Source organism: Poecilia mexicana, unplaced genomic scaffold (assembly GCF_051168715.1).
Source record: "Poecilia mexicana isolate PSO_F unplaced genomic scaffold, ASM5116871v1 scaffold_2, whole genome shotgun sequence".
Lineage (NCBI taxonomy): Eukaryota > Metazoa > Chordata > Actinopteri > Cyprinodontiformes > Poeciliidae > Poecilia > Poecilia mexicana.
The window spans coordinates 14623517-14637730 of record NW_028263371.1 but is presented as its reverse complement, the minus strand read 5'-3'; the positions used below and the strand labels follow the sequence as shown (position 1 = coordinate 14637730).

The 14214-nt window shown below is 38.7% G+C and overlaps 3 protein-coding genes across 3 annotated transcripts; all 3 read right to left on the bottom strand.

The window, feature by feature from the left end:
• Positions 1–1209: 1209 nt before the first annotated feature.
• On the bottom strand, positions 1210–4387 carry LOC106928114 (olfactory receptor 11A1-like). Its single transcript, XM_015004162.2, has one exon. The coding sequence runs from the start codon at positions 3191–3193 to the stop codon at positions 2270–2272; it is 924 nt and encodes a 307-aa protein (XP_014859648.2). The 5' UTR covers positions 3194–4387; the 3' UTR covers positions 1210–2269.
• A 2367-nt stretch (positions 4388–6754) lies between these two features.
• LOC106928102 (olfactory receptor 11A1-like) lies at positions 6755–7687 on the bottom strand. Its single transcript, XM_015004151.2, has one exon. The coding sequence runs from the start codon at positions 7670–7672 to the stop codon at positions 6755–6757; it is 918 nt and encodes a 305-aa protein (XP_014859637.2). The 5' UTR covers positions 7673–7687.
• Positions 7688–12113: 4426 nt separating this feature from the next.
• LOC106928101 (olfactory receptor 4N2-like) lies at positions 12114–13037 on the bottom strand. The gene has a single exon (XM_015004150.2). The coding sequence runs from the start codon at positions 13032–13034 to the stop codon at positions 12114–12116; it is 921 nt and encodes a 306-aa protein (XP_014859636.2). The 5' UTR covers positions 13035–13037.
• Between the last annotated feature and the right edge of the window lie 1177 nt (positions 13038–14214).

Below are 14214 nucleotides of genomic sequence, written 5' to 3'. Positions count from 1 at the left end.
TTATGCTTTTTTCCCCCATCTATATTGTGTACACCTGTTTGCTCCACAGAGACTACACCAATGTGTTTGAGCCTATTGTTATTGGTGATGAAGACGACACTGAACATCTTACAGAAGACAAAAAGCAGGACCTGCCACCAGAAGAACATGTGTTAGTAATTTTAATATTTTGTATTAAATTAACCAGCATCCTGGTCCTGCACATAATTACATAATGCTAAGTGTGATAATTCAACTGTTTTAAAATAAGTGCATTTTTTCTAGAGAAACGTGCAGCCACATAATATTAGATCTACAGGACAACAGGCTTTGCAATGCCTAACAGAATGCCTTATTGTTAATCATTGTCTTTCTTTTGTCTCTCCCCCAGAAGCTTCCACCTCAAAGTCCCATTCACACCACGGATCATCAGCTCCACCCAGCTGAGAGGTCATCTGTCCTCTCAGATCTAGACAGGACTGAACCGGAGAGGAGAGGACCACTTCCTGCTAAGGACAGCTTTTCCTTCCCCAAAAGGCATAATGGTCGAAGCTTTCATTGTTATTATGTCTAGAAACAGCTGGACAATGGGGAAAAAGTCAGGCGGACTTATTCAAGAGTTGAAGATGCAGACTATTGCTTCTGATGGCCATTATTCTTCCAAAAGTCCTCAAAACTGTCAACCGAAGCGCAGCGCGATTGGGCTAACATTGGGGAACATCAATGAGAATAGTGGAGATTATTGTAACGATGTGGTAAAATGGAAGGAATTTGCTTTCCATCTTTCAAAAGGTAAAACTGTTGATGAGATTGAAATGGGCCTTGTGGAGGCAGAAAAGAATCGCTGGAGAGACAGACGTGCTCCAGTGTTTCTAATTACTGGTTAAGCTCCAGGCTTAATTAGCATCATCCAGTCACTGGCAGGAAGAAACCTGGTGGCACATTACATCAGGCCAGCAATGGGAGCTTTGTAAAAGACGTGGACATTTGATCCTGTGCTAAAGGATCACTTAAGACGCACTGATAGTGGAGCAGTGTATGACATACTTGGGGAAAACAAACTTGTCATTTTATTGTCTGACTTTTAATGAGTAAAGATACATTTAGATTCAATAAACAAAAAAACAATGCCTAGGGTAACAAGGCAAAAATATATTATTTTCCCTAATATTTTTAATGAAGTTGCCCTGTTTTTGCACTTTTGTTCTTCCTTAGTGATTCTAGTTATGATTTTTCTTTTTTCTAGATATTCTCTGTTCCAGATATTCATGCTTCTTTTGTCAGTTATTCTTTGGTGTTTGTTTTATTTCCTGTTCCCCTGTGCCACTTCCTCTCTTTGTCCTCAGCCTGGCTCCTGCTCTAACTACCCACACCTGTTAACTCATCAGCCCAGGTCTTCTCACAGCTCCCTCCTCAGTCTCTTCTCCCGTCAATGTTTTGTGATTTCCTGTGTTTCCCTTGTGTTTCCTGCCTGGATTCTTCTGGATTTGTTTTGGTCTTATTGTTATCTTTCTTTTATCATTAAATCACCAAACTCAGCTACTTCCTCCACCTCTCTGCATTTGGGTCCAACGCCACACTGACCAACAGCATGGGGTATAACAATGATGTGAAACACATCAGTGACTCTCCAAAACCCCAGAAAGGCTAAAAAAAACCCAGCACAAATATTTAGAGTGGCCTGGTTTTATCCACTAATCTCAAGCTATTTTTTAAAGACAAGATGAATAGAAAACAGTGATGAAATTTATTCAAACAAAAGTAAGAACACAGACTCATACGACAGGATTTAGAAAATCTCAAACAAGGCAGACAATGCAAGATATTTTGATGAAGTCAATAAATTCAATATTGACATGTAACCTCTTGTGCAAGTTATGATATAAATTTTTACATACAGTGGAAAAATATCTCAGTCTTTTTGGCTCCAAACAAGGCAAATTGTGGAAAGACATCTGTGTCAAAATGTTCCTTTCTCCTGAAGCCTATTCATGCCCTTCATACATCATTACATTTAACTGACCCATATACAGATTGGCTCAAATATAATTATTCCTTTCACATTGCAAAAAATTAACTAAACACAATCTCAGCCATTTTGCACATAGGATCATTAAAGGATGCAGTAAAAATGATGCCAGAAGTGTTAATTTATTAAAAAGTTTGAAAACCTGCAGACATGAACCTGCTATGGGAATCTGAATGCTTGGATTATTTTAAAATATGGTCAGCTTACTGATACAATAGATGTAGTATGAGATATTTCATAATAATTTCAGAAAGAACTGCTTCATGCTTTGGCTGAACAGAGCAACGTCTTCAGATGTTTATTGATCTCCTTCATCTTGAACCCGTACATGAATGGATTTATCAGAGGGTGATACAGAAACGTTTGTATCGTCATTATAAAGCCTGCGGTTTTGGAGAAATCCGACTCCACTCGAGCTACAATTACATCGTATGTCATCACACAGAAGTAGCTGGTCAGAACCAGCAGGTGGGGCACGCAGGTCTGCGCAGCCGTTTTCCTGGATTCTTTACAGCTCCGATACGACGTCATGAATATCTTTGCGTATGTAAAAACTGTGAAGAGGGTGGGAAGAATTGCAAAATCGAATAAAGCAACGACCCCAAATATGGTCAGCGCTCTTGATCTCACACAGTGAATTGTGTACATCTTGTTGTTGCAAATGATCCCGTCCAAGTTAAAGTTGCACAGTTTCGCTTTGGCACTCAGTATGGCCAGCACAGCGAGATGGCAAGCAGGAAAACACCAAGCGATGATCAGGAAAGCACTGACAGTACTTCTTTTCATTATATTTCTATACCTCAGAGGTTTACAAATCGCCACATATCTGTCGAAGGCCATGGCTGCTAGCAGGAGGAACTCTGAGCCAGCCACAGAATAAAAGATGAAAAATTGTAAAAGGCAGGCCGAATACGATACGATCGGTTCTTCAGACAAAAAGTCGACCAGAAGCTTTGGGTAAATGTTGGTGCTGTAAATAACACAGTTAAACAACAAACCTGCGATAAAGATGTACATCGGCTCATGGAGGTTTTTATGAACCCAGATGAGATACAAAATAGTAGCATTGCTGCAAATGATCAAAATGTACACCGTAAAAATAACAGAAAAGTAAAAATATCTGTATTTGTTCAGATCTACGTATCCGGACAGAGTTATGTAGGTAACATTTACTTTACCATCCATGGTTGTGCTAAAACATTCTTCGAAGTTTCAGTCAGTAAAGACAAAAACAACTGTGACAGTTTCATCAATATCCAGTTCACAACACGCGTCTCCTTCGTTACCTGAATCTGGTGCGTTATGACGCTAGCGTGCGTCTGTGGAAAGTTTTTTATTAGACAGCTTTCCCCTCCAAGGATGTTGTCTCTCTAGGCCTGGCCAACTAGTTAGTGTTTTTCAGAAAACAGTGACATCACTGTGGCTCTCACATTGTCAATATCAACTAGCTAGACAAAACAAACATTTTGATTCACAAATATGCTAATCAGTCCACAAGTATTCAACAGTTAAAATATAGTAGACTATATACAAAATAAAACCTAACTTGTTGATTGAGTTGGTTGATCAACTCAATCAGTTGATTGTTCATGGTATTGGTTCACTTATTTAACAATTACACACCCACTATACTTCAAATATTTTAATCTGTTTACCCAAAATGTAACATTTTAATGAACTACAATGATTTTTATTTGTGATCTACTTAGTACAGATCTGCCTGAACTCATAAAGTCCACGAAGACTGTAATAAATTTAGCCGAATGGCTATTAGCTTCTCAATGGTGTTGGAAATGAGGGCTTGCACCTCTGGTAAGACTATGTTGGAAATATATCTAAGGCTGAGGACGATGCAGCGAGGCTCAACGTAGTCCAGAAATCTTCTGTTACCAGAACATTTGAGCAACTCATAGCCGCCAGCAGTCCTCAACTTTGGAAAGTTTTGGTAGAGACAGTTTGTGAATTCATCAGAGCTGTGAAAGATAATGCACAACACAAATTCAAAAAAGTAACACTTATCTGCTAAGCTCTGTTATCAATGGAGTCTTTGTCTTCCACTAAATAAAATGAGAACAAATGTCATTTCTGTCTGTTTTAAATTTAAAATAAGTGGCTTAACAAAGAAATAATATTCCAGTAGAGCTACAGGAAGGGGAAAAAATACTTACTTGTGTTGCTCCTTGGTCTTTTCTCGTGGGGCCTTGTGCTTGTGGAGTTGAACGGCGGATGCTAATAAGATTACAATATAAATAACGTCTTCGACAAAATTACATAAGTCTAACTGAAAACTTAGCACCTTCCAACTCATCCAGTCTATTCGCAGCTTCCCTTAACAACTCGGACACAAACTGTCTTTGTGCTCCCTCCAAAACTATGCTTCTGTTGTCTCAAAATCTCAGTCACAAAACGCAGGAAATTATATTTATTTTGAATTTCTTTTGCAGAAAGTCATTACCAAGGTTTCTTTATACATAATTATAAAATTAATATCTTAAGTTTTTTTGTGGGAGTGGAATAGAAAAACATTTGGTTTTTATGATTTTTAAACAAATGTTTTCTTCTCAGACTACAGGAGGAGAAAACTGATGAATTTATTGTCACATTTTGGTTCATAGTTTCTCCTAAAAATGACATTTTAGTTCCATTAGTCTTTTTATTTTTATTATTTTCTATATATGCCGTACGTTTGTCCTGAACTTGAGCTTTGTTATTAGCTCCACTTTATACCAAACTAATGTTTAACTGCATAAAACAGATTTATGGGTAAAAATCATGTCTCCATTATTCCAATAGACTGATGAATTGATTATTAAAACATTTTAATGTGTATTTTTTTTTCCAACATTGGAAATGTTGCCAAGATGGCAACATTTCCACATTGCCATCTTGGAAATGTGAACTTGGAAGAAATGCAGAATAACATCAGTTTTCAAAAATATAGAAATATTTTTAGTTTCACTGTTAAACATGATTATATTGAATTTTCTGTATTTAATAAATCAAACACATTCCTCCAACAATGACTTAGGAAGCAGAAAAACCTTTATTGAACATTTAAAATAGTCTGTTTTGTTGTAGTTTTAGCAGCAGGAGGCCTAAGCAGTGACCAGTCCTCCATTTTTGATGTGACCTTACGACCCCGTTGTGTCCCAACCCTGAACCCTGATGTGACTTTGACTGAGCCACTCTTAACAGGCGTTGGGCTTTGGACTGAGAAGCAGAAACAGAAATCCAGGTTCTGGATTACACTAGACCAGAACCTAAACAGAACCAGTACAGAGTTGGTTTAAGTCCAGTTCTTAATTCAGTACCAGTATCAGGTTCTGACCCGGTCCATTGTTTCTCTTCCAGGTCCTATTCTGGTTCCGATCAGCTGAGCCTGGATGAAGGTTCCCGTTCTCCATCTGGCCCGGTTCTGTAGGTCGGTTCTGGTTCTCCTTCATCTTCATCTTCCTCTAATCATCTTCATCAATAATCAGATTTTAATCTTTGATGTTTGGACCTGAAATAAAATCAATAAACCATCAGAACCTCTAATGTCGTTATTAACTGGATCAGAACCAGCAGGCCCGGTTCTGATCCAGTTCAACCAGTAAACCTGCAGTAACACTATAACCCTGACAGTAGCGCTGTGAGCGACCCAGACTGGATCAAACTGGTTCTGATGGCTGAGGAAGACCCAGTGGACTTCTCTGGTTCTGAGGTCCAGTTTGGATCCTCTGAAGAAGAACCAGAGTTCAGACAGAACCGGGTCCTAAAGGCATCGCTGCCCCCTCCTGGCTGAACTCTGCAGCTGCAGCATGAACCGATGACCCAATCTGACCCGGTTCTGTTCTGTCCGACCCGGTTTTGTTAAAGGGTTCTGAGTCAGAACAGAGGAGGAGATCCAGGTGAGTTAGACGGGCCGACTCACCAGAGTTTTTCTCATCATGGAGGAATGGTTCTGTTCCCTCCCGGTTCTGTTCTGTAGCTTTATGGAGCCGTTCACATGTTAATCAGCTGTAATAAAATCACCTTGTTGCTATGGTTACACACCTTGACAACTGTATTGATCCAGCTGTGAATATTCACTTACATTGTATTCAAGCTTTGAGTTATTGCACGCCTGTATCACAATTTGTAAAAACAGATAAGTGGATTTTTTTATGAGACAAAAAAAAAAAATACAAGAGAAATAATAATAATAAAAAACTTTACACAAACTCAAAAATTAATTTTACTTTTACAGAACATGTATTTTCTGTCAGGTTTTGGTATATTGACTTGAAAAACAAACAAACCGGAAAACACTGATTCTGTTAGGTTGCCGTGACAACATTATAGACTGTCACCAATTAATTCTGCACATTGTTTGTTAACGATCTCTGTTCATCTCATTCTGTACAAACTGTACAATACATGAACCAACATTCAAACAAATATACCAGTTATAAACCTACAAACCTATATACAATTAAATTCTTCATAATTATTAAAAAGCAAAAAACTATTTTCTACTCACTTTTATTTCCATTCTGATAATTACTCAACTTAAAAGACTAAACTGATAAATACTTATATAGAGTGTTATATCACCTTGTTCTCTAATAAGCAATTGCTCTAATTCCAACATAAAATATAACACCAGAGACAGTACAGAATTTCAAAAATAAACTATTTTTTCCTGTGAATTCTTATAAAATTCGATTAGACAACTTTATTAATTTTAAACCAGCAAATCAAACTGTGTCACGATTACATTTGCAGTTATGCTCTTGTTAAACACAACAGTTTTAAATGTTTAGAGATTTCTTTCATTTTTAACCCATAGATGAACGGATTAAATAAAGGGTGGTACAGAAATATTTGCATTGTCATTATGAGGCGTGCGGTTTTGGGGAAATTGGTCTCCATTCGCGCTATGGCCACATCATATGCAGCCAAGTAGGAGAAGCTGATTAAGACGATCAGATGAGGCACGCAGGTCTCTGCAGCCTTCCTCCTAAATGACTTTCCACTTTGATAAGACATTAAAAAAATCTTTGTGTACGTAAAAACTGTAAAAAGCATGGGGAGTACGACCAGATTTAATAAAGCAACAACTCCTAAAACAGTAAGCGATCTTGGTTTTGTACAGTGAAGTGTGAACATGGCATTATTACAAAATATTCCACTCAAATCTGAGCTACAAATCTGAGTTTGAGCACTCAGGATTGCTTCTGGCGCGATGTGACAGGCGGGCACAAACCAAGCCAGAATGAGGAGTACTTTAACGGTACTTTTCCTCATGATGGTTGGATATCGCAGAGGTTTACATATCGACACGTATCTATCAAAAGCCATAGACGCTATCAGCCAGAACTCTGTGCCGCCGATGGAATAAAACATGAAAAACTGCAGAAGACAACTTGGCATGGAGACAATCGGCGTCTCAGACAAGAAGTCGATCAAAAGCTTTGGGTAAACGGTGGTGCTGTAGAGGAGACAGTTAAACAGCAAAGCTGCAATGAAGATGTACATCGGCTCATGGAGGTTTTTGTGAATCCAGATGAGATAAACAATGGTAGCATTACTGCAGATGATCAAAACATACACAGTAAAAAAAACAGAGAAATAAAGGTATCTGTATTTACTCATCTCTACGTATCCGGTCAGAGTTACGTGGCTAACATTCAGCTCATCCATAAATGTGTTTGTCTTTCAAATACTCTTGAGTGTTCAAGGTGAAAATATTCAGTCCAGACGAGAAATAATGTTGCGTTCTTGTCATTCGCCGGATTGAAACTGAGGAGTTTGTTGGTGGGTTGGTTTTATCTCTCGCTGGATCTCAACGTTGGGGACTTGCAGCTCTGAAGGGCGTATGTCATAATGTTTCAAACTCAACATCAGCCACGTGTGAAGTGATGATTTATATTGACTAAAAAAGTGTTAACATAATGAGTTAAAATGACACAACACATTTTTTAATGCAAGTTAAAAATTAGATGGTCTTTTGTATTTTTATATAAAAAAATTATGTAGCTGGTCAGTAAAATATATGAAAATAAGATGAGGCTATAGCTAGCATCAATCTCTTTAATAACAAAATGGCACAGGCAGTGCCACCAAAATGAAAAGTTGAAAGTTGTCAAGGAGTTCAAGGTATTCAGAGAAGACAGCAAGTAAGGAGTAATAATCATACATTTTATTAATAAGTGTCTTTCACCTTTTTATAAAACTTAGGTCACTTTACGAATTGAACATAAAAATATTTATGGAAGTCCTGTGGGAAACGTAGCTGACTTGCGATCATCTTGCAATCCAGAAGTTGACAGTTCCTTTCCCACTTCAGTCACAGAAAGCTAGCTACCAATTCGCTTATCGGTATAATGAAGTGAGTGCCTTTGCATAAGTAGCTTAAAGTGCTTTTAGTGGTTGGTATGACTACAAAACATCCAATATAAAATTATGTCTTTTAAACATTTTAAAGTTATTATTTATCAATACTAATAAATATAATAAAATAGTGGGAGAGGAGATTCTTAGTGCTACAACCTTTCTTTTTGTAGAAATTATGTCAGGAATCTGGGGTGTTGTGTGTGTGTGGTAGCTTTTCCCTGCTGGAATTACATGTGTCCACCGGAGGGCGTAGTTGAGTCCTGGAGCTAGAAGTTTCCTCCAGTGGACGGAGCCTATAGCTCGCTCCTGCACACCCTCAATAATGGATCTGTTTTTGGCATGGCGACTGTGACGCCCTCTCCACTTTGCATGGAGGGATTCGTCTCTTTATATTGTTTGTTTTTCAAGGCAGGCCGGAAGTAACGTCATTTAGGATCCGTTTGGGCTTCCAGGCTTCCTGGCTATATAAGAGCCGGGTTTCTCTTTCTGAGGAATGTTGGTGAGCTGCCTGATCCACCCTGCTCCATTTGTTAGATGGGCTCTTGTCCCACTCTGACTTTGACGTTTCTGGTTTTCTGCTACAGGATCCCCCTGTGTGGACCATCTATTACGGGGTGATGGCCATGGCCACAGCGGCTGCCCATGTGTCTTTGTTTTTCTTTTTCTGCTTTGTGCTCAACAAAGAGCGTAATCATTATGGAGTCTGTGTCTCCCTGGTTTTTGTTGCAGCTCAGCGAGCCGGGTCGTAACAGCGACAAACACCTTGGTCTGAGGTTTGTTTATTTTTTTAGTTTTCCATTAAGCATTGCGCAATTTTATGGTTGATGGAAATGAAATGGGGCTTGTCAGGGGCGTCATGACCTTTATAGGTTCACCCAAGGTGAGGGATCAAACAAAGTGCAGACCCTAATAATGACTAAAACCAATGGACAGTGTTCCCTCGCTAGGGGCCACACTCTAGAGCCAGGCATGGAGGAGGGGCACGCTGGCGAGCGCATGGCTTTCACTCATGGAGCCTGAAGAGGAGATATGGGTCCTCACTGATGGGCTCACCACCTGTCAAAGAGGCCAAAAACGTTGGGTGCAATGTACGATTTCCAAAATCGGGACCTTGGTGGTCTGATCCTTGGCTACAGAAGCTGGTGAATATTACACATCGCAGTCACGTATGTTTTTATTTCCATTTTTATTGTACAGAGAGTTGACGTTTAATATCAGGACAAAGTGTACACAACCAAAGAATTGAACGACTATGGAGAGATGTCAGCTGTTTTGTGATGGAGCTACTGTACAGCATGTCCTCATCTTTAGTAGAGACAAATGCATTATATGTAGATGATAAACTGAACTGTATTTATCTATTTTGTAGTGCTTCCCCAAATTAAAAAGAAATGGAGCTGTTTAAGAAACCTTGGAACGGTCATTTCTTTTCTACACGAGACAGAAAATCCCTGTAGGTTTTGGTCAACTGTTAAATGAGGTCATTCCAATCGGCCTCCCCATATAAGGCTTTTCAAGGTCCTCTGTTCAGCAGGGCTGAATAATTAAGTGCTTAACTCGTTTGTGTTGTTGACACAATATTGTATACGTTATATTCTCTTCATATTCATTTTTCATTCCACTGTGCTGGAATTGGTATCCCCATCTGCTCTACCCAGCTAGCATTGTGTCCTCCACTGGATTTCTGCATCAAACAGTAATGGCTGCCTTATAACAGTATACACCTTGATGTGAAACTGTCTTTGATTAAATACACAGAGGGTAATCAGGGAAATGAGACACAGCTGGGAGCAATCAAGGGGTAGACAGGACAAGAATAGACACAGAAACCTAAATAAACACAAAGAAAACTAAAATTTAATTCCCTCTGGTAGATTTTCACCTGAGCCGGTCAGCAAACAAAAAGAGTAGTTGTGAACGACGAGGTTGATTTTTTGCGCTGTTTTAGAATTGCATTCTGCCTGTAGTTTTAGCGATGGAAGGAAGCGGAGGAAGTGAACGAAGCCGTTCCGTTAGCCAAATGTTGAAATCACACTAACAGTTGCTTCGTTTGGTTTGGCACTTATCTCTTCGCAGTGAAGGATGGTTGTTTACTTCATAATGTTGAACTGGGGGATTACATACGTTATGGCCAAACGTTAGCGATTGGATAAAAGTTTAAACTGAAACATTGGTTTGTCCACGAGTCTCGACTCTCTGGATGAAGTGAAGCGTAGAACAAGGAGCTGGGTTTACCGAGGTATTGTCCTCAAAAATTTTAAATGAAATTAATAATTCATGCAAAAATTACCAATTTATTCTAAGATGTTCAGGTTTACATGTGGAATCATATTTATCTATTTTTATGTCCCCAGTTGAAATGTATTTTTGTAAAAAAAAAAAAAAAAAAAAAAAAGTAGCTGCCATTTTATCCAAGGATGTTAACGCTGGGGACTTGCTGCAGCAAGTAACTTTATGTAACACTGTAAGCACTCAACGTCAGCCAGCTCTGATGAAACTGGATGAAACTCCTTCTCAGAGCTGAAGTTTCCAAACTTCTGCCTCACAGAGCAACCATCACTCCCTCACTCAGCTCCTTCAGACTAGCCAGGAGCAATTAGCAAACACCTGCTGAGCTCATTATAGGAGCTACTTCTTAGAGCAACGTTAGTAAAAAACGTTATTAAAGGGTTAATAGTGGAGCCGTTTTGTGATGACTTCCTGAAGGCGGAGTTTCAGAAAGAGCGGGAGATTCTTAAAGGGACAGAGACCCAATTTGAAGGTGTTAAATTATGAGGTCAACTTTTTTTTAAGTCATATTTAATATACATAGTATTGTTTAAGTTAACATAGTTATGTGGCTCTGCTACAAAATGGCACTGTATGCCTAGAAAACACATATCACCCCTTTAAGTGAATCGGAGGTGAGAGGAGTCGTTTTGCTATCTAAAACTTGTGGATTCAATTCCACCTCCAGTCACACATTGACACCTGGAGTGTTGTCTTGATTCTTTCATGCATGTTTGAGAAATCCTTTAATCTCCCATGGCAACCATTCAGCTGTGCAAACGCCTTGGGGAACCAACCCCCACCTTCGAGGATGTAACTCCGTCTCAGAGCTGCATCTATGTGCTTCTGGACTAGACATTTAGCCACAAACCAAACTATCGCTTTAAAGATGTAAAACTAAACCACAGCTAAACGGGAGGTCGGCTAAGTCATCGGGTCCAGAATCAGCAGTTTATCTACATCTCAAGGATAAAGAGCAAACCTTTGAAGACAAATTATGCGACGCCTGAAAACACCGTGAACAGGAGCTGGGATCAAATTGAACTCTCTTAACATCTGCAGTGCAGACTTGACTTGTCGTGGTAGGACTGTCCATGTCAGTGATACTCACAGGAAACTCAGGTTCATGTGACACTGATGGCCCTGTTTTTGACTTCTATTACCTTATCAGTGTGATTTTCTGATTACAATTTATAAGCTCAATATTCCCAATCCAAGTTTCAGAACTGAAGGAGCCTCCAAGATGAGTGTTTGGACACAGTTCCCCTTGTCAGTATAATCAAAAATTATCACAGCATAAGAACGTGCAACAATAATCAAATGTGCCACTTTTAGAAAAAAAAAAAAATTAACTGTAATAAAAACTGATAAAGACATTGAAACCAGTATTTCCACATTGTATACAAAAGAGCAGGATACATGACAAGCATTTGTTTCAAAGACGAGCATCTGAAAATAATAAATTAAAACACAGGTTGCATTAAACTTTGTTAGAACAAAATAATCTCTTCAGATGCTTAGAAATTTCCTTCATTTTGAGCCCGTATATTATGGGATTAAGCAGCGGATGATACAGAAACAGCTGCAGCGTCATCACAAAGCGTGCTGCTTTTGGAAGATCAGAGTTCAGGCGCACTATGATTACATCATACACACCCAAATAGAAGAAACTGATTAGAACCAACAAGTGAGGAATGCAGGTCTCAGCCGCCTTTCTCTTAGCTGTTTTATTGCTTTGATAAGCCATTATAAAAATCTTTGTATATGTAAAACCTGTGAAAAGCATCGGGAGCACTGCAACGTCTAATAAAATAATAACCCCAATTATAGTTACTGTCCTTGATCTCATGCATGGAAGTGTGTAAATAGTGTTGTTGCAAAATATTGCTTCTAAATTACGGTTGCATATCTTAGATCTAGTACTCAGCACTGCTGGCACCACAATATGAAGCGAAGGGAAAAGCCAAGTAAAAACCAGGAGACATTTCACCATAGTTTTCCTCATGATGGTTGAATATCTCAGAGGTTTGCATATCGACACGTATCTATCAAAAGCCATGACTGCTAACAGTAAGAACTCTGATCCACCTACAGAATAAAACACAAAATACTGAAAAATACAACCAGAGTACGGTATGACCTGCTTTTCAGAGAGGAAGTCGGTCAAAAGCTTCGGGTAAAAAGTGGAGCTGTAAATAACACAGTTAAACAATAAAGCACCGATGAAGATGTACATCGGCTCATGGAGGTTTTTGTGAGTCCAGATGAGATAAACAATAGTAGAATTACTGCAGATGATCAAAACATACACAGTAAAAAAAACAGAAAAATAAAGGTATCTGTATTTATTCATCTCTACGTATCCAGTCAGAGTTATGAGGGAATCATTTAACTCATCCATAAATGTGTTCGTATCAGTTTAAATAAAAATATCCAGTCCAGATGTATTCTCTTTCTTACCTGAATTTAAACTGAAGAGTTTGTGAGTCGACTTTCTTTTATTGTTTATCTCTTCATCCCTCGCAGGATTTCGTCGCTGGGGACCTGCAGCCTGTAGTGGCACTAGGTAAAATGTCAGGCGTTCAACATCAGCCACACTTGGCATGTGAAACACGGTTAATGTAGATACTCGCCTAGAAAAATTCACAAAACGAGATATTTAAGAAAGTCATAATATTTGAGTGTGACATTCAATTCAAGCCAACTTTTGTAAACCTGTAGAAAAAAAGACTGTTGATCCACTATTGTTCGTGTAAACTGATCCATTGGTTTACAGGAACCAGTTGGTTTACGTTCTCAGAACGCTGCTGCTGGCGTTCTCACTAAAACCAGGAAGATGGAGCACATAACACCAGTTTTAAAATCCCTTCACTGGCTCCCTGTAGCTCAGAGGATAGACTTTAAAATACTGTTGTTAGTTTATAAATTACTGAACGGGTTAGCACCACATACCTTAGTTATTGCTGTACCAACCGTCTAGACCCCTCAGATCTTCTGGTTCTGGTCTCCATCCCCAGAACCAGAACCAAATGAGGAGAAGCAGCATTCAGCTTCTATGCTCCACAGATTTGGAACAAACTTCGAGAAAACTGTAAAACAGCTGAAACACTGGATGCCTTTAAATCTCAACTTAAAACCCACCTGTTTAGAGTTGCTTATGGCTAAATTAGGGTTAGAGTGGGGAGTTTTGATGTCTTTGATGTTTTTATCTTTAGTTTTTATGTCTTCGATGTTTTTAATGTTTTTATCTTTAGTTTTTATCTATTTATTAATTTCTTTTTATTTCTCTTTCTCACTGTTTACGTTTTAATGATGTAAAGCCCCCCGGAAAACGTCCCAGTTAAACGTTTAACTAAAGTCCTACGGGATTTAGAGTCCCAGCTGACGGCGTTTCAACTAAAAACCTAGAGGTTGGAGTCCTTGTCAAACGGTGTTTTTGACTAAAGTCCCAGAGGGTTAGAGCCCCAGTTAAACGACATTTAACTGAAGTCTTAAAAGGGGTTTTAATGTTTTTATCTTTTCTTTTTATCTATTTGTTTTTTAAATCTCTTTCTCACTGTTTATTACATGCTGTTTTTATT

Excerpts from the sequence above, each read along its gene's own strand:
- LOC106928114 (XM_015004162.2), bottom strand. The coding sequence starts at position 3,193 with ATGGATGGTAAAGTAAATGTTACCTACATAACTCTGTCCGGATACGTA.
- LOC106928102 (XM_015004151.2), bottom strand. The coding sequence starts at position 7,672 with ATGGATGAGCTGAATGTTAGCCACGTAACTCTGACCGGATACGTAGAG.
- LOC106928101 (XM_015004150.2), bottom strand. The coding sequence starts at position 13,034 with ATGGATGAGTTAAATGATTCCCTCATAACTCTGACTGGATACGTAGAG.